Below are 27497 nucleotides of genomic sequence, written 5' to 3' on the forward strand. Positions count from 1 at the left end.
AGATTGTTTTTTTCCGCCATTGGGTTCGGATGTGCTTATCTTGACTCAAGTTAGGGAAAACTTTTTTCAGGCCAAAAGGCCTTTAGTTCGCGTCGGTACTGTTCCCGATCGGTATCGACAGTTACTTGTTAGTTTACTGACTTCAAAAACAACTTTTTCGCATCATATCCGACCATCGACCCCAACATAGACGATGGAATCGAGGACACCATTCAAGCGGTGTCCTGTTTGCAATGCGAAATATCCCCATGTCGACGTCCACCCGGTGTGCAACAAATGCTTTCACCGGATCACGACGAATCCACATGTATGGCCTGTGCCCGATTCCGATCCAAAAAGACTCTCCGGAATCGACGAGCAGCGAGACTTGAAGCGCAGCAAGCGGCACCGGCCCCCGACCAACATCTTCAGCGCCGAGGACGAAGATGTGGAAGGCGTGGAGAACCTACCCTCCAGCTCCGCTTCCGAACACGATTCCGGATCGGAAGACATCGAAGAACAACTCTTTCACAGGGGTGAAGCCGACACCGAGGTAGACTACGATGAGGCCTTAGGGGCCGAAGAAAGTAGCTCCGGTGACGAGCAAGGCCTACCCGTACAGACGGAGGATATCCCAGTGCGTCAGTCTATGGCTCCGGTCGAGGGATCACCTTCGGGCCTTACCCAAGACCTATCCCGCAGTTCTTCGGCCCCAACCTCGGGCCCGGCCTCGGACATTCAGCGACAGCCATTAGTACCCAAAACGACTGGTTTCCCTTCCTCGAAACCGAAACCAAAAGTCGTGTCGGTTCCACAGAAACCGAAACTGAAAGTGACACTGGTCGGATCGAAGCCCACTACACCTTCGACGCCAGCCAAACCCGTCGGCACCGACCGCACCAAACGGGACTTCGGTGCCGAACTCGCAGCAGCCGACGTCGGCACCGACACACGGAAAAAGGCCATCGGTACTGCCAAACCGCCTCGGCACCCGGCACCGAAACAATCGGCTCCGGCCACGAAGGTCAAAATGGCCGCTGCGTCGCACACCGCTTCGAAAGCAGCACCTAAGGCCCAATCATCGACGCCGTCGACGGCTACTTCCTCGACTCGATGACCCCGTGGCCCCGAAGAAGTCCACGCCTGCCTCTACAGAACCGCTCGGCGCCAAAGAACCGTCGGCGTTCCAGGTGCGACAAGTTGCAGCGTCCTTGCAACGCATCAAAGAAAAGGCAGCCCTCCAGGACACGTCAGGCTCCGAGCCGAAAAAAGCTCAAAAAGCTTCTCCAGCACCACCCCATATCACTTTTGGCCTGCCGCCATCCACGGCGCCCAAAATGTTTGAAATAAGAACACGTGTCACCCAAACTAGGATCACACCTGCCGAACGCTCTCCTACGGAGACGTCACCGTCCCACATCATCGATGCCGACACCGGCAGAATTATGCTCCACAAGCGGAGAATATCTTCCGAACACGCTTTGGACTCCTACCGGATCCCGCTAAAGAAAAAGCTGCCAGCGGATTCGGAACCAGTTCTTTACGAACGTCTCCATACCTCTTACCCAGATCCACAGTCCTTCTCTCCGACACACTCCGAAACAGACGTTTTGGAGGACTATATGGGTGACGACGTCCCCTACCCCAGAGAGATGGACCCTGAAGGCCAACAGGACCCTGACCAGGCTTGGGATGACCCTGTAGACACGGGTGCACCTATAGATACACAGGACACGCAGCTATATGGCGCAAAAACGTCTCCCACAGAGGACACTGCCGCATTCAACGCCCTAATTGAACGTGCTGCGGCCAATCATGGTGTGCAACTCCACTCTGACACAATCGAGGACGATTTTCTAATGGATACTTTCGCATCCTCAGAAAGGAATATCAAAACTCTACCCATGTTGAAAGGTGTCCTCAAACCAGCAAAGGACATTTTCAAAGAACCCACCAGGGCACGAGTAATAAACCCCAGGATCGACAAAAAATATAGGTCGGCGCCTGGGGACCCTACGTACATTAGAGGCCAGTTGCCTCTGGACTCCATCATAGTCGCTAATGCTCGCAAACGGGCGCACTCGCAGACAACTGGGGATGCTCCTCCCCCGGACAAAGAGTCCAAGGTGCTAGAGACCTCCGGCAAACGGGTTGCAGCCCAGGCAGCTAACATATGGCGTATTGCCAATACCCAGGCACTCCTAGCTCGCTACGATCGCGCACACTATGACACATTAGAAACCCTACTCCAACATCTCCCTGACCAATACAAAGAGGGAGCAGAGATCCTTATCAGGGAGGGACAACTCCTCACAAACGCATCCATTAAGTGTGCACTGGATGCCGCAGATACAGCTGCCAGAGCAATAAACACCAGCGTCATGTTACAACGACACGCCTGGTTACGAATCTCCGGATTCAAACCTGAGGTTCAAAATAACATTCTCAATCAACCGGTCAACCCCGACTACTTATTCGGACCAGAGGTTGACACCACCCTAGAAAAAATAAAAAAGGACACAGACACTGCAAAGTCCATGGGGGCTCTCCAAACGCAGACCTTTCGGAGTGGCTCCTTTCGTCGCCCCGGAAATAGAGGAGCAGGTAGAGGACAGGGGTCACAGCAAACCTACAACAAGGGCAACACAAAGTACCTACGATAAAAACACCCGGGGTGGGTATCGTGGCTCCAGCACAAAGGGCAGAGGACGCGGATACGGCAATACCAGATCCTCTCCCAAGAACAAACAGTGACGCCCTCTCCCTTCCTCCCGACCACATAACACCTGTCGGGGGAAGGCTACAAAGGTTCCTGTCCACGTGGAACTCCATCACCACGGACAGGTGGGTCAAAGATATTATCAAACACGGTTACTGCCTAGAATTAACATCCACTCCACCCACAATACCGCCAAAACACCGTCCTATGTCCTCAGAGCACTTAGCGCTATTACAGCAGGAAGTGCTAAGTATGCTGAAAAAAGGCGCAATAGAGGTCGTACCCGTCCACGAGCAAGGTACGGGGGTGTACTCCCTGTACTTCTTAATACCAAAAAAGGACGGGTCACTCAGACCTATACTAGACCTGAGACCCCTCAACCGCTACATTCTCTCAGAGCATTTCCACATGCTCACCCTATAACAAGTCCTCCCGCTGCTCAAACAGGGAGACGTCCTGGCCACGCTAGACCTCAAAGATGCGTATTTCCACATACCCATTCACCCCTCGCACAGAAAATATCTCCGGTTCACTATTCAAGGGCAGCACTACCAATTCAAGGTTCTTCCCTTCGGCGTGACAACAGCACCCAGGGTTTTCACAAAGTGCCTAGCTACTGTGGCTGCACATCTACGGAGGCAACACATTCACGTCTACCCTTACCTGGACGACTGGCTTGTTCAGGCAAAGTCAGCCCAGCAATGTGCCAGCCACATGTCCCGCACCATTCACCTTCTTCACAGTCTAGGGTTCTCACTAAATTACCCGAAATCACATCTCCAACCCGCACACGTACAACAGTACCTAGGTGCGACCATAGACACTCTGGCAGCCACAGCTCAGCCAAATTTAGTGAGGATCAACAGCATGCAAATGCTGATTTCCAAGTTCAAACCCCAACACTCCCTTCCTGCGCGAGTGTTCATGCAGTTGATAGGCATGATGGCCTCCTGCATTTTCATAGTCCCACACGCGAGACTACATATGCGCCCGCTTCAGTAGTGCTTAGCACGTCAATGGAATCAGGCTCACGGGCAACTAAAAGACCTAGTGTTGGTGAGCGGTCGGGCATACAACTCTGCATTGGTGGAATCCACAAAACCTTTGCAAGGGCCGACCGTTCCAAGAGCCTGTTCCACAAATAATACTGACAGCGGACGCGTCTCTCCAGGGATGGGGAGCTCATCTACTCATTTACACAGTGCAGGGACTATGGACAATACAACAAAAGAAGATGCACATCAACCTTCTAGAACTGATGGCAATCTTCCTGGCAATGAAAGCATTCAAAGTACACTTGTGCAACAAAGTCGTGTTGATCCGGACGGACAACATGACTGCCATGTACTACATACAGAAGCAGGGAGGAACACACTCTCCACAGTTGTCTCATCTGGTTCAGAGCATGTGGAAGTGGGCCATTCAGAGGAACATGTTCCTCATGGCGGAACACCTCCCCGGCAAGGACAACCAGATGGCGGATCTGCTCAGCAGACACAGCCACCAGATGCACGAGTGGGAGTTACACCCATCAGTACTCCAACCGTACTTCCAGCAGTGGGGTCATCCAGAGATAGACCTATTCGCCACAAACAAACGCAAAATGCCAAAGCTTTGCCGCCAGGTTCCCACATCCGCAGTCGCAGGGCAATGCGATATGGATGAACTGGTCCGGCAGATTTGCGTACGCTTTTCCCCCAGCACCATTGATACCGCTGGTGGCACGCAAACTCAGACAACACTCACTAACACTCGTCCTGGTTGCTCCAACATGGGCACGCCAACCATGGTACACCACCTTTCTGGAACTTTCCGTGGTGCCGCATCAAAGGCTGCGGATCAAACCCGCGCATTTGACGCAGAACCATGGAGAGATTCAGCACCCAGATCCGCAACAGCTGAACCTGGCAATCTGGCTCCTGAAGTCCTAGAGTTTGGCTACCTAAACCTGCCACCTGACTGTATGGACATCATTAAGGAAGCTAGAAGACCCGCTACCAGAGCTTGCTATGCAGCCAAATGGAAAAGGTTTGTCATTTATTGCAATAACAATGACATTAACCCGCTAGACGCATCCATCCAAAACATAATTTGTTACCTCTTACACCTATACCGATGCAATCTGGCATACACCTCCATACGTGTCCATTTGACCGCAATATCAGCCTATCTCCAGAACAGGCAGCACCTCTCTTTATTCAGAATGCCTCCCATCAAAGCATTCTTGGAAGGACTCAAACGTGTAATTCCTCCAAGCCACCCACCAGCTCCAATGTGGAACCTCAACTTGGTCCTCACACGCCTGATGGGTCCACCCTTCGAACCTCTACACTCATGCGAGATTCAATTCCTCACCTGGAAAGTAGCTTTCCTAGTAGCGATCACTTCTTTGAGGAGAGTTAGTGAACTCCAGGCACTAACCGTTCAAGAGCCATTCATACAGGTTCACGCCAACAGGGTCGTACTACGTACCAACCCCAAATTCATGCCCAAGGTGATATCGCAGTTCCACATGAATCAAACTATTGAACTGCCCGTTTTCTTTCAAAACCCACAAACTGTCGCAGAAAGAGCACTCCATACACTGGATGTAAAGAGAGCCCTCATGTACTATATAGACAGGACTAAAGTCTTTAGGAAAACAAAACAACTTTTCATCGCCTTTGCCCCACACCACAAAGGTAACGCCATCTCCAAAGCAGGTATAGCCAGATGGATCGTTAAATGTATTCAAATTTGCTATCAAAAAGCTAAACGCACATTAACGATTCCCCCATGAGCCCACTCAACACGTAAGTTAGGGGCCTCCATGGCTTTCCTGGGAAACATTCCTTTGCATGATATATGTAGAGGAGCCACCTGGTCCACTACACATACATTTACCAAACACTATTGTGTAGATGTGCAATCAAAACAGCAGGCAGCTGTAGGACAGGCTGTTCTCAAAACTCTTTTTCAGACCGCTGCAGCTGGCACTGGTAGCCGCCGCTAATGGAGGGTACTGCTATATATTCTATGCACAGATATGAATTCAGCAGCCCACATGCCTCGAACTGAATATGCTACTTACCAGTATGCATCTGTTCTTGGCATGTAGGGCTGCTGACATTCATATCGCCCACCCTCCTCCCCGGCGCCTGTAGCAGCTGCAGCTCTCAGAATTACTGTAAGCATGGTCATCACTTTCTGTATCTACTCCATCACTGCCACAATGGCGAAAAACAATCTGAGGATGGAGAGGATGCCCATGCGCACTGTGGTCCAGGGGAGGAGTCACCTATCTCAGGATACTTCGAAGACTCTTCCAGGACAACAACGTGCAAACATCCGGACCCAACACTAGGCGGCGATCTATGCACAGATATGAATGTCAGCAGCCCTACATGCCAAGAACAGATGCATACTGGTAAGTAGCATATTCAGTATAGGTGTGTATATATATATATATTATCACTGTATATATTGCTATATTATTTACCGTGGGACTCCCACTCCGACGACGAGGAATATTCAAGCATGTGAATCTATGAAAGACACCAATACTAGAGAACCACCTGTTTACAGGTAAGTAAAAATTGTTCTTATCAATACTCCGTGCTGCCTTTCGGCCAGAAGTCAGCGCCTCGTACTTTTTCCAAATGCATGGTAAGTGGTGGCTGCGCATCTGAGGAGGAACAAAATATTAGTCTACCCATTTCTGGATGATTGGATGATCAAGGCAGCTTCGTTTCAGGAAGCGCAACTGCATTTCAATCGGACCTCTAATCTCTTACTTCGTTTGGGACCACACCAACCGCACGAAGTCTATCTCGACTCCCGTTCAGTGTCTTCAGTACCTAGGAGCTACTATCGACACATGCACAGCAAACGTGTGTCCTTAGGAGGAGAGACGCTTATTTGATCCTTCGGAAGACTCAAGCTCTTATGATCATGCCCTCACCAACGGTGAGGAAAGTATTTTCTCTCCTGGGCTCAATGGCTTCCTGAATCTTCCTCACTCCGAATGCACGCCTCCATATGAGACCCCTGCAGGAATGCCTGAAGGATCAGTGGGACCAGACACTGGGGGACTGGGAATACATGATTCAACTGTCGCAACAGGCTCGTCAGTCCATCCGATGGTGGTGGTCTCCACGCAATCTCCTCAGGGGGATTCCTTTCCACAAGGAGATACCCACACAAACAATAGTGACGGATGCTTCTATCCACGGATGGGGTGCACATTCCGACCACCTTCAGATACAGGGCACATGGTCCCCAAAAGAGACCAAGTACCACATCAACTTCCTGGAGCTTCGAGCAGTCCATTTGGCGCTGAAAGCATTCCAGCCGTCGTTTCACTCCAGCTCCCTGCTTGTCCAGACGGACAATACGACAACTATGTTCTACCTCACCAAGCAGGGGGGGCTCCAGATCTCAAGTGCTGTCTCGGGAAGCCCAGGCCATCTGGCACTGGCTGTTAGCCAGGAACCTGACCATCACGGCAGCTCACCTTTCCGGTGTTCAGAATGCTCAAGCAGACGCGCTCAGCAGACTCATTCACGAAAACGACAAATGGGTCTTAAACGAAAAAGTGGTGCAAGACATCTTTGACAGATGGGGTACTCCAGAAGTCGATCTGTTCGCTACAGCAGAAAACCGCAAATGCCGCGACTTCGCCTCCAGGTTTTACCAACCAGGGACTCTGGGGAATGCCTTATGGATCAATCGGTCAGGCGGCTTTCTCTACGCTTTTCCACCAATTCCCCTGATTCCGACAGTGCTGATCAAGCTCTCCCAATCACGGGCTAAGATGATCCTCATTGCTCCCGAACGGCCCCGTCAGTGGTGGTTCACAGACCTACTCCACCGGTCTCTCCTGCCACATCCGTGTGCCGTGCAGGCCGGACCTTCTGACGAAGTTCGGCGGACAGATGGTGCACCCCAACCTCTCGTTGTTGAATTTGGCAGCATGTTTCACGAGCTAGTACAGTACAGACATTTAAATCTCCCTCAGGACTGTATGGAGATATTGAAAGCGGCCAAGAGACCATCTACACGCACGTCCTATGCGTATAAATGGAAGAGATTTTGCATCTGGTTTGCTTCTAAGGCTTTGGATCCTACCTCCTGTAAGGAAGATGTCATCCTTTCTTACTTGTTACACTTGGCGCAATCTGGCCTTCTGTTCCATTCGATCAAAGTTCATCTGGCAGCTTTGACTGCTTATAGGAAATGTCCTTCACAAACTTCCTTTTTTTAAATCCGTCATCCAGAGATTTTCTTGAAGGATTGAAGAAAGTGTTTCCTCCCATTTGGCGTCCTTCGCCTCCCTGGGAGCTGAATGTAGTCCTTTCATGACTGATGAAGGAACCGTTTGAACCCATTCATAAGGCTTCTCTTTAGCATCTGTCCTGTCCTTGTGGCCATTACGTCTGCCCGCAGGGTTAGTGAACTACAGGCTTTGTTTTAAAGAACCTTATACAGTCTTTCATTCCTCGAAGATAGTTATGAGGATGCAACCCAAGTGCCTTCCTAAAGATATGTCTGAATTTCTGGTGAACCAGACTATTACTTTACCTAATACATTTTTTCAGAATCCATCTTTTCCTGCGGAGAGGTCGCTGCATTCTCTTGATGTTAGGAAGGTCTTGAAATTCTATTTGGACAAGACTAAGGATATCCGTAGATCAGACCAGCTATTTGTAAACTATGGTTCGGTTCGAACTGGTCTAGCTACCTCTAAACAATCCATTTCTAGGTGGATTGTTTCCTGTGTTATCAAAAGCAAACAAACCTTTGATTAGTAAGCCTAGGGCTCACTCTACCAGAGGTAAAGCAGCTCCTGCGGCTTTACTTCGTAATGTACCTATTTCGGAAATCTGTAAGGCTGCCACTTGGAAGTCAGTCCACACATTTACTAAGCACTACTGCCTAGACACTGATGCTAGCGCAGCTGCGCAGGTTGGACAGGCTTCACTTCGAAATCTATCTGCACAATAGTGCGGTTGTTCTCAGTTCTGCCACCGCTGGTGAGTTGTTTTGGGGATGGGCTTGCTAGTCTATTTAGATGGTTATGACTATACGCGGAAATCCCGTACACAAGAAGAAGTCGTTTACCTGTAACTCCAGTTCTCTTGTAGGGGTATATCTGTGATAGTCATAAGCAACCCACCGCCTCCCCGGTGACAGACTCAGATGTCCCCAAGACTCAGCAGGCTCTGCTTCTTTACGCCTTCAAAAAGAACTGAAAGTAAATGCCTCTGGCTGTGCCTCATGGGATACCGGGGTCTCTGGAGACTCTTAAAGGCACGGTACCCATTTGCAGACACATAATGGAAGCCCATGGAGGCTTCTCCATCCATTCCTGTTCATCTATATCATGAAAAAAGGAGTTTTGTGAAGGAAAGTTTTCTATGTGTAAAACTCAGCAAATTACTAAATTTAAAGTTAAACTGGCTATTTTTTTTCACTTCAAGATGAAGTACTGGCCAGTGTAGCCTAGTTGCTTAGGCTGCATTATTGTCTTTTTATCTCTTGAGTGTCCATACAGGCCTTCCTTAAGACAGGCAGAAGATGACTTAAGAAGATGCTCCGGGGTCCACACACATGGGCGGAACTATTCACATGGTTATGACTATCACGGAAATACCCCTACAAGAGAACTGGAGTTAGAGGTAAGAAACTACTCCGTCTTTCTCAGTCACTTCCAATACCTGGATGGTGTTTGAGATGTAGTCTTGGTGCTGAGACTTCAGATTCCACTGCAAAGCCCGCTTGTGCCGCCTGGCATAGTCCACAAGCTGGAGGCCCAGAAGCATCGGAGCTGCTCCTACGGAGACGGGTTAAAGGTTGAAACATCGGAGTCATAGCCCAAATGTCCTGGACGTGTTGAGGGATGGTGCGGAGAAGCACAGTATCTAGGATGGCTCTGATGAAGGGGAGCCGTTGTGACGGGGGTCTGGTGTGACTTCAGCACGTTGATGGAGAAACCCAACCATGTCAACAGTCCGTCTTTGTCCGGAGGTAGCTTACTGCTGTTTGGGGTGAGCCCACCTTTAGTAGCCAGTTGTCGAGGTAGTTACGGCTGGTATTTCCTACCAACACAGTTGGGCTGCAACCACCACCACCTCTTTTATGAACACCGGAGGGGCACTGGTAAGGCCAAAAGGCAGCACAGAGAACGGGAAGTGCTTCTGGTCTATCTGAAACCACAAGTAACAAACATCTGCAGGAGGTGAATGTGGAGGTATGCCTCCTGCAAGTCCAGCGCTACCATCCTTGCTCCTTGATCTAGGGTAGATGGGACTAGAGCCAGGGTGAGCATTTTGAACTTCTTTCAGAGGAAGAAGTTGAAGATCTAGGTCTATAAAATAACAAGAGTAGCACCCAGTCCCAATCTGATTTCCACACCCTCTGGTTTTGTGGCGGCTGATGGGGGCGGGGTTGGGGTAGAGGAGAATGCGTTACTCCTGGGGAGCTCCTGCATGCTGTCCAACAGCTCCTCTGCCTCGCTCTTGGAAGGAATGGGAGGCCTGTTGCTGCTGAGGCCCGGATTTGCGTTGCCTCTGCTGATGTCACCTACCAAAGCCTCAAAAGGGTGCTTCTCTTGGGAAAACTGCAGAACAGGCTGGGCTAGGCTAAGAGAGCCGTGGCCGTGCTCCTAACTTTCTTATGAGCTGCGTCAGCCTTCATGCCAAAAGGTTTCGAGTAATCAAAGGACATGTCCTTGATGGTCTGCTGCAGATCCGTGTAAAGCTTGTGGAGTGAATCCTGGAGCGGCGCCTGAACACCACACTGGACTCGACTGCCCTCCACAGGCAGTCTGTTGTGTCCAGGCTGGAAGGAGTGGTGTTTTTCGCAGCATCTTGACCGTTAAGGAGCAGATGTTCCTCTCAGGACAGTTATCAAGATTTCTGCCACTCAGTCCCACAAGGTGTGCGAATATCATCCCAGGAGGCATGAGATGTTAACAAATCGCAAGGCGATGATGCCTGTACCCCAACCTCTCCGGATGTGGTGCAGAAACTGAAGTCTTTCAGCCTACTTACTTTGTCCACTGAAGTGGTCTTCTAAAGGAGGATCTCGAGTGGAAGCCCTGGTGGTGTGAGTGGCTGACATCGGGGAATCTAGCTCAGCGATCACGAACCTGAACTCAGGGATCATGATGTGGATTGATCATGGAAGTTGGCTCGCGACCGATTCCATGATGGCTTATGGAGATTGCGGCTGGCTTGGTGTTGTGAGGTGCTGAGGCACCAGACGCAGACGACGTGGGTGTCTCTAACCGACATCTGTTGGTTACAGTCCTGGCACAGCTTAAAACGTAATGATAAATCCAGAGCACTACATAGTCTTTCCTTCATTATCTGTCAATATAGCAGACTTCAAACTTTATTGTCGAGGCATCCAAAGATCGGTGACATACAGGTATCTAAGATGAAACAGTCGATACGTCCTCCGCTTAGATCTTACTGTCTTAGGGCCCATATCTGCGCGCAAGAAGAGCATTTTATGCTACCTCTGGATCCTCGCCAGAAGTCACTGAAAGAAAGGATCAGTGCACAGAAGCGGTGCACATGTAGGGGCTCCGATGTCACATTCGAGGTGGGGCGGAGCTGTATGATGCCACCTATTAACGTGCGATTAATTGCTTGAGAGTATCCAGAGCCAGTCTGGCGCCTGGTGAAATTCACCAGGGGTAGAATATGCAGTTAGTCTGTCAGCAAGGAGGGTCACAGGTCGGCCCGCTCTGGGTATACCGGGTATTGGAGATTAAGGTGTGCTGGGGAGTTTCAGAGAATGGTCTTGGGGTTTCTGCTGCCGGGTCTTCAGGTGAGCGGGAGCCTCAGATAAACGCTGTACCCTGTAGCTTCTGGTCAGTAAGTGGGCTACAGTTGAGCTAGCAGGCTTCAGGGGATTGGGGGGATTCAAGTAATACCTCGCTCTGGAACCTTCAGGACCCTTTTTTCAATAATATCTGGTGATTCGGGTGACAATGTGAGTTTAATTTGAGGGCCAACTCAAGCTCAGACAGCAGCGGAGTGCTCTTTAGCTGGCGCTTCTGAGTCCCTGAGTACACTCGGCAAAGGGGAGACTGCTGGGACTGTTGACTGGACTGCTGGTAAGGGTCTGGACTCTTCTGGTGGAGGATTAGTTGCCGTCCTTTCCAGAAATCACTGACTACCTCTTCTGTCCACAGGCCACATTGATGCCCAGGAGATCACGCAGTCTCTTCGAGATCTGGGTGTGAGCATCTCTGAGCAACAAGCAGAGAAGATTCTCAAGAGGTGAGTGGTCCTGCCATGTCTCGTGTCTGGGGCCCCTGGCCTGTCTGGATCTGCAGGGAGTGTTTGTGGGCAAGTCACGGACAGAAGTGGCAATACTGTGCATGTAAAACTGATCTTTAGACAGTGGAGAAGGGGATAGGGCACAGGTAGGTTTAAGATATTTAAGGAGCTAAATTGTCAGAGGAGGTGGTTTTGTGGATCTGTGACCAGAAGTGCCTTTTAATCTGTTGGGCCAGTTGAGGAAAAAGGTGGGTGTTCGCTCATCTTTGGGAGTAGCTTGTGGGGAGAGGATAATTGCCAGTTTCTGGGGAGCTGCAGTCTTTCGCTTCTGGGGAAAGTTTTTAGGTTCGAATGTTTTTTGGCTTGCCTTTCAGGGTAAATTGTGGGCGGTGTTTTTTTTTTTTTGTTTGCTAGTCTGTCAGCTTGAGAGAATAGGTGGTTCTTTTCAAGTATGGGCAAAAGGTGCTTGTTTCCTTCAGTGGTGGCAGCTTGTGGGTAGCAGTGTTTTTTGGGCTCTGTGTGGGTGAGAAAATGCTAGCTGTAGCCCTGCACCCAATGTTTGGGCAAAGATTTGGAGTCTGCTTGTGATAGCTTATGAATAGTGTTTTTACCAGTTTTTGGTGATTGTTTACCAGCCTGTGGGCAGTTTGTGTGATCAGGATGTTCATGGCTAGTGTGTGGTCAGCTTGTGGACAAAGGTTAGTAGCCCTCGGGCCTGGTTCTTCTGCTCTTGTTGATAGAACTCTGCATGTGCAACATTTTGGGGTGCTTGTGTCTGCTCTGATACTGTGGTGGAGGGCTCTGGGTTGAATTTTAACATGTGCCTCTCTCATGTACTGTTCTCTCCCTCTTGTTTTCGCTTCCCAATCCGTCTTTGTCTGTCTCAGAATTAGGACAGGATATTTCTGGGGTCCTGTCACCTAGTAAGTATAGGATTGCTTTAAGTCTGTCACTTTTGCTCTTTTCTTGAAGTGGTCTTGCTGAGCCTTAAGTGCAGAACAGGCTCCCCCCTCGCTGATGCTGTGGGGCTCTGGCGTCTCCCTCGCTGGCGCTGTGGTGCTCTGGCGGCGCTGGCGCTGTGGAGCCCTGGTGGCGCTGTGAGGCTCTGGCGTCATTGGCGCTGTGGGGCTCTGGCGTCTTCCTTCTCCCTCGCTGGCGCTGTGGGGCTCTGGCGTCTTCCTTCTCCCTCGCTGGCGCTGTGGGGCTCTGGCGTCTTCCCTCTCCCTCGCTGGCGCTGTGGGGCTCTGGCGTCTTCCCTCTCTGGCGCTGTGGGGCTCTGGAGTCTCCCTTGCTGATTGTGTGCCACCGTCAGCTAGCACAGGCATCTATCTCCCTTACTCTTATGTAAGGCAGTGTGCTTTAGCGTGATTCTCCCTAAGTGATGTGGGTAAGGCGTCTCTCTGCTGTTGGGTGCAGGCGTCTCCTTATCTGATGCTTTGGGGTGTAAGTCTCTCTCTGATGCTGTGGGGAGCAGGCATCTCCCTCTGATGCTGTGGGGTGCAGATGCATCTGTCTGCTGTGGGTGCAGATGTCTCTCTTATGCTGTTAGGTGCAGGATGCTCCCTCTGATGCTGTTGGGTGCAAGCGACACACTCTGCTGTGGGAAACCAGCGTCTTTTTCTGGTGCTGTGGGGCACCAGTGTCTTTGATGCTGTGTGGCACAAGCATCTCACGCTGTTATGCTGTGGAGTGCAGGCGTCTCCCTCTTAACCGGGCGGGTGGGTGTATTGCGCTCTCTGATGCTGCAGGGCAAAGCTGTCTCCCTTTCTGATGCTGTGGGATGCAGGCCTCTTCCTCACTGATGCTGTGAGGTGCACACTTCTCTGATGCTGTGGGTTGGGCCTGGGTGCGGTGGGCACCATTGACCCTATGTCTCTCTTTTTGCAGCATGGACAAGGACGGCACAATGACTATTAACTGGAACGAGTGGCGTGATTACCACCTCTTGCACCCGGCTGAGAATATTCCGGAGATTATCTTGTACTGGAAGCATGCAACGGTAAGTGCCGCCTGAGCTCTGTAGAGGCAGTAGAAAATGTATGCTATCCTGAAAGGCCATGGAATGCACCTGTAAGGAAAGGCCTTTTTTTGTATGGTCGCCCCCAAAGTTTTGGATTGATGCTGCTGGTTTTCGAGTGCACTGAGGCCTGCCGATCAAACCTTTCTGCCAGTGCCCAGACCCTTAAAAGTATATGTTTAATTGGCTTGCACCCAATTGGCATAAGCTAACTTACCTGTAAGTCCCTAGTATATGGTACCAGGGGTACCCAGGGCATGTAAGTCAGAGATTGCAGCACGTGTTGTGCCACCCTGGGGGGAACAAGATCAAACGTGACCCCCAGCCTCCCAGTGCAGACTGAGAGGGCAGTTTAAACCTGCTAACTCTACTTTGCCATTTTAATCAGTGGCAAAGTCCAAGCTCCCCTTTTAATGTGTGTAGGTCACCCCTACGCAGGCCTATTGAGTCCTTAAGCAAGGTGCAGCAGATTTGAAAGTAGAACATGTGTTTAACATGTTCTCGCAGTAAAAACGTGCAATTTACGTTTTTACTTGGAGAGAAACTTGTAGCCCCATTGGCAAGTGCGGAGTTACACGCTGACCCCTCATTTGTGTTAACTTCTGAATGGGACTACTAAAATTGGTACGTAAAGGTATCAAACAACTTATGTTATTAAGCCTTACTTGTTGCCCACATTGACATTAATGTAACTTGTTGCCACATGCAACTTTCAGAAAGTAGCTGCTCTGTTGCCCAGTTTTACATTTGAGACGCCTTCTGGCGAGTTGGTAGCCCCGATCACTGGATCGGTGCTCCTCACTGCAGTGCAGCCTGGAAGACCTGGCATCACTGGATCGGTGCTCCTCACTGCAGTGCAGCCTGGAAGACCTGGCATCACTGGATCGGTGCTCCTCACTGCAGTGCAGCCTGGAAGACTGAGACCTGGTGCTCAAAAGTTGCGCCTGAGTCTGCTGGACCCGGAAGAGTCATCTTCGTGCAGTTTGGTTCATTCTGAAGGAGAGCTATAGCCAAAAGAAGGAAGCAGTTGTGCCCGGCCACCAGTAGTCCAGTGGCGACTTGACTTTAGCTGAACCAAAGAGGACTTCGAGGTATGTTGATCCCTGTGGTCAGTCGCCCCATTAGGACCAAAGAATGGCCCCAGGAAGACTCCCGTTGACCGCACCCCGTCTTCAGCATCTTGTATCACTTGCATGAAGACCACTCCATAGAAGTTTTGGCGAGGAACCACTGACACTGGACTGAAGACTGCTGATTTTGTGGAATTAACGGTTTCTTTGAACCTTGCTGGTCCACTTTACAGGCACCCTGTCGTAGTTGGTTGTCTAAAGTGACTTTAAGTAACCACAATTCACTTTGCCCAAAGTTCTTTTGAAAAAGCTTCTAAGCATCAAATTTGTTCCATTTGCCAGTACTTATTTGCAGTTAAGTGTAGAGTCTCGATTTATTGTTCCTTGTAAGATCCATTTCTCCGGAACCCCCCGTGCATCTTTTTCGTTTTTTATAAATTGGTGTTGGATTTCTTGAGTTTCTTCCTTCAATCGTTTTGGTGCTGTTTACATGCTTGATGCTTATTCTTTTGTTGAAGCCTGACTGCTTGAAGCCCCAGCTACCCAGGGTTGAGCTAAGGTTGCCTAACGAAACTTACTGGTCTTAAGGGGTTGGTAAGATTATTATACGGTGCGGTCCCTGTTACAACTGGGGGTCTCTAGTTGACACCTTTGCACCTTTGTCCAAATAGGGACCCCTGTTTCTAGTCCGGGTAAGAGAAAAACACACTTTAGATAACCCCTGCTCTCACCCCCTTGGTAGCTTGGCACGAGCAGACAGGCTTATCCCAAAGGCAATGTGTAAAGTATTTCCACACCAAACACACTGTAATACAGTGATAACACCACAAATGGAACTCACAAGACCAAAACGACAAACATCCAGCCATCTTCAGATTGTATTTTTCAGCCGTTGGGTCTGTATCGTCAGTGTAGAAGCTCAACAACTCAGACAAGAATCCACAGGAAACAGCAGGAAAACGAAAAATCACCCTACAACATACTGGACTGCGAGTCAGGTAATGGGGACGACGAAAGAGGAGGAAAACACCGAGAACTTTGACGTTTCTACGGAGAATTCGCACACAGGGGAATCCCTGGGCGCGATGATGGACAAAACACCCTTTAAATTCTGCCCCAACTGCCACCACAGGTACGCACAGAAGGACCAACACCCAGTTTGCAATCTCTGCCTGCCGCTCGACCATTGAAGTAAAGACTGCAACGCCTGCGCGACATTGACACCGAAGACCCTCAGAGTAAGAGAGACAAAGAAGGGAAAAATACAGCATGCAGGGGACACCTCCATCTCTCCGAGATTTGGGCCTCTCCAGTGGAGAAGAGGACAGCATCGCCGGAGGACGCCACAGTCGTCTAGGTCGAAATAAAATCGCAGGAGGAGGTAAGAATCGTCGAATCCCAGGCACTCCACTGATACTCGAAAGAGTGAGTCCAAGTCCTCGAAAGGAGCCTTGCCGTCGAAACACTCGATGTCCGCAACTGCATCCAAGGACAAGCAGCCCGTCCGTTCCTTTGACAAGGACTTCCAGATGGCGAAAACCCAAGATAAGGCAAAGGCGTTGAAAAGCAGTCACGAAAAGGACTCTTCTACGTAGAAAAATGAAGGGTTGAAAGAGGCTACAACTTCGACGTCCACAACCGCGAAGAGAAAGGCCAAAACTCTCGACGCCGAAATGGCGAGCATCTTGCAACGCAAGAGGGACTTCGATGAGAAGGTGAGGCAGTTCACTATTCCACCGAAGCCCACTGCAGAAGCCCAAAGGTGCGTCGAGGACCTTCAACAACCAACAACGACACCAGAACCAGTCGAGGAACAGGAGGAGGAAGACCTGTATTACAGCGATGCCAAAGGTGAGGAAGGCGACCAAATGTAACAAGGCTCGACATCCTCGGAGGCGCAAGACTTGCATGGCAGGATCTCGACGCCGAATCCCTGTTAAGAGGGAGTAGAATCCTATCCATCGAGACCTTCGCCGCCGGACGACATTGGAATCTATAACCAGTTCATTAAGAGGGCTGCAGACATGTATGGAGTGCAGCTAGAGGAGGTGAAACCTCAATCTTGCTTCCTGTTGGAGACATTGTTACCATCCCAGACAAGATGCTAGTTCCTACCCATGCTCCCAAATGTGCTGTACCAGGATAAGGAGGTCTTCAAGGAACCTGCAATGTGTAAAGCAGTAACCTCAAGGACTGAGAAGAAATGCAAACACTCCTCTAAGGACCCTATGTATACTAGGGGATCAGTACCAGCGGATTCAATCATAACATCCACGGCTAGGAAGAGGGCCAATATACCCACAAATACAGGATCACCTCCAGACAAGGAGAGCAGGAGAATGGACCCAATGGGGAGGAAGATGGAAAGGAGTGCGGCTATCCAATGGCGCATCGCCAGTTCTAATGCACTCATCAACAGGCAGGCATACCCGCACTGGGAGGAAGTGGGCAAACCCCTAAAACATCTGCAAGAGCAATAACCGAGAAGGGCGAGCCACCTGGTAGAGAAAGGAAAGAACGTGGCTAATACAAGTCTGAAGGCGGCCCTGGATGCAGCGGAGACATCTAGCAGGCAGATAATGCTGAGGGTAACTGAGTGAAGGCATGCCTGGCTTAGAATTTCAGGCTTCAAGACTGAAGTGCAAAATAACATCCTCAACACACCCTTCAACGGGGAACAGCTTTTCGGTGCTCCAGTTGACGAGAAACTCAATCAGCTCAAGAAGGACAATGAGACAGCTAGGTCCATGGGGGCACTACAGTTCAGAGGAATGAGAAGAGAGACACCTTCAAGAAGACCAGCGGGTAAGGGGAGTCCCCAACCTGTGGCTCCACACCAAGCCTTCCAAAAGGGGTTATCAAGGAGGTAACCAGGGCCAACATCAGGGACGGCAGCAGCAAAACTGGCAGTACCAGCCCCGAAGACAATCCTTTCGAGTACGCGCACGAGGAAGAGGAAACGGACAGAGAGGGGGTCAACAACCCACATCCAAGTGACTCCGCTGTAAGACCAACGCACGCAAAGTCAACATATCTAGGGGTGCAGCAAAGGATAAGACAAAAACAAGAACTAATTCAAGACCAACAACTGTTCCTCCAGCTTATAACACCAGTAGGAGGCTGGATAAAACACTTCTTCCGGGAGTGGCGGAAGATCACATCAGACAAATGGGTACTAAACCTCATACAATACGGTTACTGTATAGAGCTAGAAAAACCACCTCCAAACAAGAGACCAAACAGCAGAGTACACTCAGCAAAGGAGCGTTCTCATTTGCTACAAGAAGCACAGGAACTTCTAAACAAAGGGCCATAGAAATAGTACCATACAAGGAAAGGATCAAGGGTGTCTACTCCACCTACTTCTTCATACCAAAGGTGGATGAAACTTTACGACCAATTCTGGATCTAAGTTTCTTAAACAAGCTCATAAAAACTCAAAGATTCAAAATGACATCTCTTCAAGAAGTAACACCCCAGATACAGGAAGGGCATTACATGGCAACTATCGACTTAAGACGCTTGCTTACACATCCCCATCAACAAACACAAACATCTACTAAGATTTATAATCAACAAGACTCACTACCAGTTCACAGTGCTGGCATTCGGACTCAAATCCGCACCAAGGGTTTTCACAAAATGCCTTGCAGCAGTAGCAACACACTTAAGGAGGCAAGGAATACATGTATACCCGTACCTCGACTACTGGGTGGTAAAAGCAAGCTCATACAACCAATGCAAGCGGCACATGCAAGAAGTCATACAAACACTAGTCCAACTAGGGTTCTCAATCTATTGGGGAAAGTCATCAATAGAACCAGAACAGGTGAAGATCTCCTTAGGGGCGAAGATCGACACCATACATGGCAAGGTGTTTCCGAGCACGAAAAGAATATTGGCAATATTGAAGGAGACACAGAGAAGGATTACCAAGGCATCAACAGTACTGAAGTACTTGACACATCTACAAAATAAAATAAGCTACACATCACTAAGGGTGCACTTAGTGGCAATAGTGGCTTACACAAGAGGAGAAACAGGGAAAAGTTTATGTTCGAGGCATGTGGGCTGCTGAATTCATATCTGTGCATAGATCGCCGCCTAGTGTTGGGTCCGGATGTTTGCACGTTGTTGTCCTGGAAGAGTCTTCGAAGTATCCTTGGATAGGTGACTCCTCCCATGGACTACAGTGCGCATGGGCATCCTCTCCATCCTCAGATTGTTTTTTTCCGCCATTGGGTTCGGATGTGCTATCTTAGCTCAAGTTAGGAAAAACTTTTGTCGAGGCCACAAGGCCTTTAGTTCGCGTCGGTACTGTTTATCGATCGGGTTTCGATACTTTTTGTTAGTTTACTAACTTTCAGCACCGACTTTGTTCGCATTTGCCTGTCCATCGACTCTACTTCGACGATGGAATCCAGGACGCCATTCAAAAGGTGTCCGGTATGCAATGCGAAGTACCCACACATCGACGTCCATCCGGTGTGCAACAAATGCCTTTCGCCGGACCACGACGAATCGACATGTATGGCCTGTGCCCGGTTCCGTTCAAAGAAGACTCTGCGGAATCGTCGAGCGGCGAGGCTCGAAGCGCAGCACGCGGCACCGGCCCCAGCTGACATCTTCGACGAGGCTGACGACGTCGAAGAAGTAGAAGTCTTACCCTCCAGTCCCGTTTCCGAACACGAACACGAACCCGGATCGGACGAGGCCGACGAGTCACTCTTCCACAGAGGTGAAGACGACACCGAGGTAGGAGACGACGAGGAGGCCTTAGGAGCCGAAGAGAGTAGCTCCGATGATGAACAAGGCCTACCTGTTCAGACCGAAATTTCACCAGCGCCACAGACTATGGCTCCGGTCGAGGGATCGCCTTCGGGCCTTACCCGAGACCTATCACGCAGTCCTTCGGCCCCGCCCTCGGGCCCGGCCTCGGACGTTCAGCGGCAGCCATTACCGCTTAAGCCAGCTGGTTTCCCTTCCACGAAACCGAAACCGAAAGCTGCTCAGGTTCCTACGAAACCGAAACTGAAAGTGGCGCTAGTCGGATCGAGGCCTTCAACACCTTCGACGCCAGCGCACCGGGTCGGCACCGACCGCACCAAGAGAGACTTCGGTGCCGAACTCGAGACGGGCGACATGGGAGTCGACAAACGGAAGAAGGTCATCGGCGCCGACAAACCTGCCCGGTTACCGGCGTCGACGCCACCGACACCGAGGGCCGTCCCGCCTGCTACGCCTCGCAGCACTCCCTCGACGACACCAAAACCTCACGTGTCGAAGACGTCGACGGTGATCTCCGCACCTCGACTCGATGCGCCACGGGCGCAGAAGATATCTGCAGCCGCCTCGACGACCCTGGCGGGGGCCACGACCTCTAAGGCGCCCCGAGTACGGCCTGGCGCGATGCCAGGCTGCAGATCCAAGGACGCCCTCCAGGACCCGTCGGGTTCCGGTTCGGCTCCGGCGGTTTCGTCGGTGCCGACCAGCATTACCTTCGGCTTGCCTCCACCCACAATCCCGAAGGCGTTTCAACTCAGGACACAGGTCACCAAAACTGCGGTTACACCTGTCGAGCCGTCTCCGTCACACGTCATCGACGCCGACACTGGCAGGATGATTCTCCACGGCCGAAGGATAACTTCGGAACCGCCATTGGAGCCTTTCAGGATCCCGCTAAAGAGGAAGCTGCCTGTGGACTCAGAACCTCTCCTGTATGAACCCTTCTATTCACCCTACCAGGATCCACACCGGGCCTCCCCCACACGCTCCGACACGGATGCATTGGGGGACTACTTGGATGAACAAGTCCCCTACCATGTGGACACGGACCCTGATGACCAGCAGGACCCTGACCAAACTTGGGGCGACCCTGCAGACCCCAGTGCACCTCTTGATGCACAGGACACACAACTATATGGGCCAAAAACATCACCCACAGAGGATACTGCGGCGTTCAACGCTCTGATTGAACGTGCGGCAAACAACCATGATGTACAGCTTCACTCTGATATCATCGAAGATGACTTTCTAATGGACACCTTTGCATCCTCAGAAAGACATGTAAAGACTCTGCCAATGTTGAAGGGGGTCCTCAAGCCAGCCACTGACATTTTCAAGGAACCCACCAGGGCACGAGTGATAAACCCCAGGATCGATAAAAAATACAGATCAGCACCTGGGGATCCTACTTACATCAGAGGCCAATTACCACTCGACTCCATCGTTGTGGCGAATGCCCGCAAGAGGGCACACTCGCAGACAACGGGTGACGCTCCTCCCCCGGACAAAGAGTCCAAGGTGCTAGAGACCTCCGGCAAGCGAGTTGCCGCACAAGCTGCAAACATATGGCGCATAGCTAACACTCAAGCGCTCCTCGCTCGCTACGATAGAGCGCACTATGACACACTGGAGCAACTTCTTCAGCACCTCCCTGACCCCTACAAAGAAGGTGCAGAAATCCTTATCAGAGAGGGACAGCTACTCACAAATGCTGCCATTAAATGTGCACTAGACGCTGCAGACACGGCTGCCAGGGCCATCAACACTAGCGTCATCCTACGACGTCACGCCTGGCTACGTATCTCAGGATTCAAGCCTGAGGTACAAAACAATATACTTAATCAGCCCGTCAACCCCGACTTTTTGTTCGGACCTGAGGTTGACACCACCCTCGAGAAGATAAAAAAGGACACGGACACTGCAAAGTCCATGGGCGCCCTACAAACTCAGTCCTTTCGGAGCGGCTCCTTTCGTCGCCCCGGAAACAAGGGGGCAGGTAGAGGACAGGGGTCACAACAAACATATAACAAGGGTAATACGCAGACCACCTACGATAAGAACACCCGAGGTGGCTATCGTGGCTCCAGTACCAAGGGCAGAGGACGTGGCTACGGCAACACCAGGTCCTCCCCCAAGAACAAGCAGTGACGCCCTCTCCCTTCCTCCCGACCACATAACACCTGTCGGGGGAAGGCTACAACGGTTCCTGTCCACGTGGAACTCCATCACCACGGACAGGTGGGTCAAAGATATTATAAAACACGGTTACTGTCTGGAGTTAACTTCCACTCCACCCACAATACCACCAAGAAACCGTCCTATGTCCTCAGAGCACTTAACGCTCTTACAGCAAGAGGTAGAAAGTATGCTTCTAAAAGGCGCTATCGAGCTCGTACCCATCCACGAGCAGGGCACGGGGGTTTACTCCCTCTACTTCTTAATTCCAAAAAAGGACGGGTCGCTCAGGCCTATATTAGACCTGAGACCCCTGAACCAGTACATTCTTTCAGAGCACTTTCACATGCTCACTCTACAGCAAGTCCTTCCGCTTCTCAAGCAGGGAGACTTCCTAGCATCACTGGACCTCAAGGATGCGTACTTCCACATACCCATCCACCCCTCACACAAAAAATACCTCAGGTTTACTGTTCAGGGGCAGCACTATCAGTTCAAAGTCCTTCCCTTCGGCGTGACAACAGCGCCCAGGGTTTTCACGAAGTGCCTAGCTACGGTGGCAGCACACTTACGGAGGCAGCATATACACGTCTACCCCTACCTAGACGACTGGCTCGTTCAAGCGAAGTCGGCCCAGCAATGTGCAAGCCATATGTCCCGCACCATTCACCTTCTTCACAGTCTGGGATTCTCACTAAATTACCCAAAGTCCCATCTCCAGCCCGCACACGTACAACAGTACCTGGGCGCGACTATAGACACTCTGGCGGCCTCAGCTCAGCCAAGTTTAGTGAGGATCAACAGCATACAACTGCTGATCTCCAAGTTCAAACACAATCACTCGCTTCCAGCGCGAGTGTTTATGCAGTTGATAGGCATGATGGCCTCCTGCATCTTCATAGTCCCGCACGCGAGATTACATATGCGCCCACTTCAGGAGTGCCTAGCACGTCAGTGGAATCAGGCTCAAGGACAGTTGAAAGACCTAGTGTTGGTGAGCGGTCGGGCATACAACTCTCTGCATTGGTGGAATCCACAAAACCTTTGCAAGGGGCGACCGTTCCAAGAGCCTGTTCCACAAATAGTACTGACAGCGGACGCGTCTCTCCAGGGATGGGGAGCTCATGTACTACACTACACAGTGCAGGGACTATGGACGACACAACAGAAGAAGATGCACATCAACCTTCTGGAACTGATGGCAATCTTCCTGGCCATGAAGGCTTTCAAAGTACATCTGTGCAACAAGGTCGTGTTGATCCGGACGGACAACATGACCGCAATGTACTACATACAGAAACAGGGAGGGACACACTCTCCACAGTTGTCTCATCTGGCTCAGAGCATGTGGAAGTGGGCCATTCAGAGGAACATGTTCCTCATGGCAGAACACCTCCCCGGCAAGGACAACCAGATGGCGGATCTGCTCAGCAGACACAGCCACCAGATGCACGAGTGGGAGTTACACCCATCAGTACTCCAACCGTACTTCCAGCAGTGGGGTCACCCAGAGATAGACCTATTCGCGACAAGCGAAAACGCAAAATGCCAAAGCTTCGCCGCCAGATTCCCACATCCGCAGTCGCAGGGCAATGCGATATGGATGAACTGGTCCGGCAGATTTGCGTACGCTTTTCCCCCAGCACCGTTGATACCGCTGGTGGCTCGCAAACTCCGACAACACTCCCTGACACTCGTCCTAGTTGCTCCCACGTGGGCACGCCAGCCGTGGTACACCACCTTCCTCGAACTTTCCGTGGTACCGCATCAAAGGCTGCGGATCAAACCCGCGCATTTGACGCAGAACCATGGAGAGGTTCAGCACCCAGATCCGCAACAGCTGAACCTGGCGATCTGGCTCCTGAAGTCCTAGAGTTTGGCTATCTCAATCTGCCACCTGACTGCATGGACATCATCAAGGAGGCCAGGAGACCCACTACAAGAGCTTGCTATGCAGCCAAATGGAAAAGGTTCGTCATTTATTGCGGTAATAATGACATTAACCCGCTGGACGCATCCATCCACGACATCATATGTTACCTCTTACACCTATACCGATGCAATCTGGCGTACACCTCTATACGTGTCCATTTGACCGCAATATCAGCCTATCTGCAAACCAGGCAGCACCTCTCTCTATTCAGAGTGCCTGCCATCAAAGCATTCTTGGAAGGACTCAAACGAGTCATTCCACCTAGTCACCCACCGGCTCCAATGTGGAACCTCAACTTGGTCCTCACACGCCTGATGGGTCCACCCTTTGAACCTCTACACTCATGCGAGATTCAATTCCTTACCTGGAAAGTAGCCTTCCTGGTAGCGATCACTTCCCTAAGAAGAGTTAGTGAACTCCAGGCACTAACCGTTCAAGAGCCATTTATTCAGGTTCACGCCAACAGGGTCGTACTACGTACCAACCCCAAATTCATGCCCAAAGTAATATCGCAGTTCCACATGAACCAGACTATTGAACTGCCCGTTTTCTTCCAAAACCCACAAACTGTTGCAGAGCGGGCATTACATACACTAGATGTACGGAGGGCCCTCATGTACTACATCGACAGGACTAAACCCTTCAGGAAGACAAAACAACTATTCGTTGCCTTTGCCCCACACCACAAAGGTAACGCCATCTCCAAAGCAGGGATAGCCAGATGGATAGTTAAGTGTATTCAAATCTGTTATCAAAAGGCAAAACGCACATTAACTATTCCACCACGAGCCCACTCAACACGCAAGTTGGGGGCTTCCATGGCCTTCCTAGGAAATATTCCCCTGCATGATATATGCAGAGCAGCCACATGGTCCACTACACACACATTTACAAAACACTATTGCGTAGATGTGCAGTCAAAACAGCAGGCAGCTGTAGGACAGGCTGTTCTCAAAACACTTTTTCAGACCGCTGCAGCTGGCACGGGTAGCCGCCGCCAATAGAGGGCACTGCTATGTATTCTATGCACAGATATGAATTCAGCAGCCCACATGCCTCGAACTGAATATGCTACTTACCAGTATGCATCTGTTCTTGGCATGTAGGGCTGCTGACATTCATATCGCCCTCCCTCCTCCCCGGCGCCTGTCGCAGCTGCAGCTCTCAGAATTATTGCAAGCATGGTCATCACTTTCTGTATCTACTCCATCACTGCCACAATGGCGAAAAACAATCTGAGGATGGAGAGGATGCCCATGCGCACTGTAGTCCATGGGAGGAGTCACCTATCCAAGGATACTTCGAAGACTCTTCCAGGACAACAACGTGCAAACATCCGGACCCAACACTAGGCGGCGATCTATGCACAGATATGAATGTCAGCAGCCCTACATGCCAAGAACAGATGCATACTGGTAAGTAGCATATTCATTACTTCCCAAGTAGTAAAGAAGTTTCTAGAAGGGGTAAAAAGGATTGTACCGCCAAACAGAATGCCACCTCCGGCATGGAACCTCAATGTAGTGCTGACTCAATTGATAAAGACACCATTCGAGCCTATTCATAAAGCAACACTGCATCGTGCCTTCCTAGTGGCTATCACATTACTACGAAGAGTAAGCGAATTACAAGCGCTAACACTACAAGAGCCCTACCTACAGATACACAATGACCGGATCGTCATGAGAACAAACCCACATTTTATGCCAAAGGTGGTGTCAAGGTTCCACATAAACCAGACCATACAAAATCCAACCCCAAGCACAGAAAAGGCGTTGCACACACTGGACGCCAGGAGGGCAGTAATGCACTATATAGAAAGGACAAAAGAATGCAGGAAAACCACGCAATTCTTTGTGTCTTTTGCCAGCAGTTTTCTGGGACGACCAGTTACCAAAAATACCATTGCACGATGGATTGCACAAACCATACAATTCGGCCACAAACAGGCAGGGCAAGATTTACAAGGAGCAACAATTGCTTTTCTAGCAAACACACCTATTTAAGACATTTGCCAAGCCGCAACATGGTCTTCAGTGCACATGGTCACTAAGCACTACTGCATAGATATTCAAATGAACAAGGAAGCGCAAGTGGGACAGAAGGTCTTACAACACATATTCAGTAACCAACGCTCTCATCTTCCACCCAGCCACCACAAACCTAGCAAACCGCTACAACGTCTATGCACAGCATAGTGAATCCAGACAAATTCACGTTTCAAAACGTATAGTTTCTTATCGGTCGGTGTAGTATTTGCAGCTTGAAGACTTTCTGGATTCACTAGTGATCCCACCCTCCTCCGCCAGAAAGATGAGACAGGAGGAAGACTGTTAAAGGACAAGAAGCAAGGGGGGAAAAAAAGAATCCAAAGATGGCGACCAAAGGTGGGGGCTTCCGGAGGAAGCGCGTCGACGTCACGAATGAAACATGAATAAACTATACGTTATTGGCGCCGCAATAACGGGATGCAGGCGCTGGCAATAACGAAGTTGTTGCGAGCATTGGCGTAGAGAAGTGCAGATAACTGCAGACGGCTGCGGTGCAGGCCGGGCATTGCGTCGTGCACTTCACGACCAGTGCCCCTGGTGCAGGTCGCAGCGGCGTCGTAGATTGCTTTTTTTAGGTTTCTTCCAGCTCCCAACAGCAGAAGCAACCTCCAGAGGCCCCAAAACTGGAACAGGCACCTACTGCAGGTCAGAACTCTCAGCAGTAGAGGTCAGGGGAGCTTGACGTGAAGTCTGTGTCCCTGAGACTTCCGAACAGGAGGCTAGCACACACAAGCTTTTGGAGATTCTTCTTAAAGCAGGTTTCTCAGCAAAGTTCCAGTCTTTGTCCTTTCCTTGACAGAAGCAGCAACTGCAGGCCAACCCTTTACAGCAAAGGGGCAGTACTCCTCCTCATAGCTCTCCAGCGCTTCTCCTTGGGAAAGGTTCCTCTTGAGTCCAGAACTGATCTAAAATTCTGGAGTTTAAGGTCCACTACTTATATACCCCATTATGTCTTTGTCCTTTTTTGCACAAGAGTCTCTGAGCCTAGTCCAAACCAGTTCTGTCCTCACTGGTGCAGTATGACTACAGGGGGCGGAGACAGCATTGTGCAAGGGAAACAAGCCCTATTCAGGTGCAAGGACAACTCCTCCCACTACTCTAAATGCAGCCAAGGTCTAGTCAGCTCAGCTCTGAGTCATCCGGCAAGGGCCAGGCACACATTAACCCGCCAGTGGTTGTCTACAGTGAATGCACATACCTAGCCTCTGTCACTCCAAACCAGACAGTCAATCCATAAACAGGCAGAGGCACACAGAATGGTTAAACAAGAAATTGCCTACTTTCTAAAAGTGGCATTTTCAAACACAATTTAAAAACTATCTGTTCGAGGCATATGAGCTGCAGATTACACACTTGTGCATAGATCGCCATCTGGTGTTGGGCCCGGATGTTTGCAGTTTGTTTTTCCTCTTTGAATCTCTTTAGAAGTCACGAGTTCGGTGACTACTCCCTTGGATCGTATTGCGCATGGGCTTCGGCTCCATCCTCAGATTGTTTTT

At 50.4% G+C, this 27497-nt stretch overlaps 1 protein-coding gene across 5 annotated transcripts in view; it reads left to right on the forward strand.

Moving 5' to 3' along the window:
• The window catches only part of SLC25A25 (solute carrier family 25 member 25), a 158567-nt gene that overhangs the window by 76996 nt on the left and 54074 nt on the right, over positions 1-27497 (forward strand). For 3 of the 5 annotated variants that reach the window (XM_085614174.1, XM_085614173.1, XM_085614176.1), the window contains exons 3-5: positions 11880-11967; positions 12855-12890; positions 13855-13966. In XM_085614174.1, the coding sequence (XP_085470300.1) occupies positions 11880-11967; positions 12855-12890; positions 13855-13966 (236 nt within the window). The remainder of the gene's footprint in view (positions 1-11879; positions 11968-12854; positions 12891-13854; positions 13967-27497) is intronic. The other 2 variants (XM_085614175.1, XM_085614177.1) reach the window with 1 other exon arrangement.

The sequence above is a fragment of the Triturus cristatus genome, chromosome 1_2, assembly GCF_964204655.1.
Source record: "Triturus cristatus chromosome 1_2, aTriCri1.1, whole genome shotgun sequence".
NCBI lineage: Eukaryota > Metazoa > Chordata > Amphibia > Caudata > Salamandridae > Triturus > Triturus cristatus.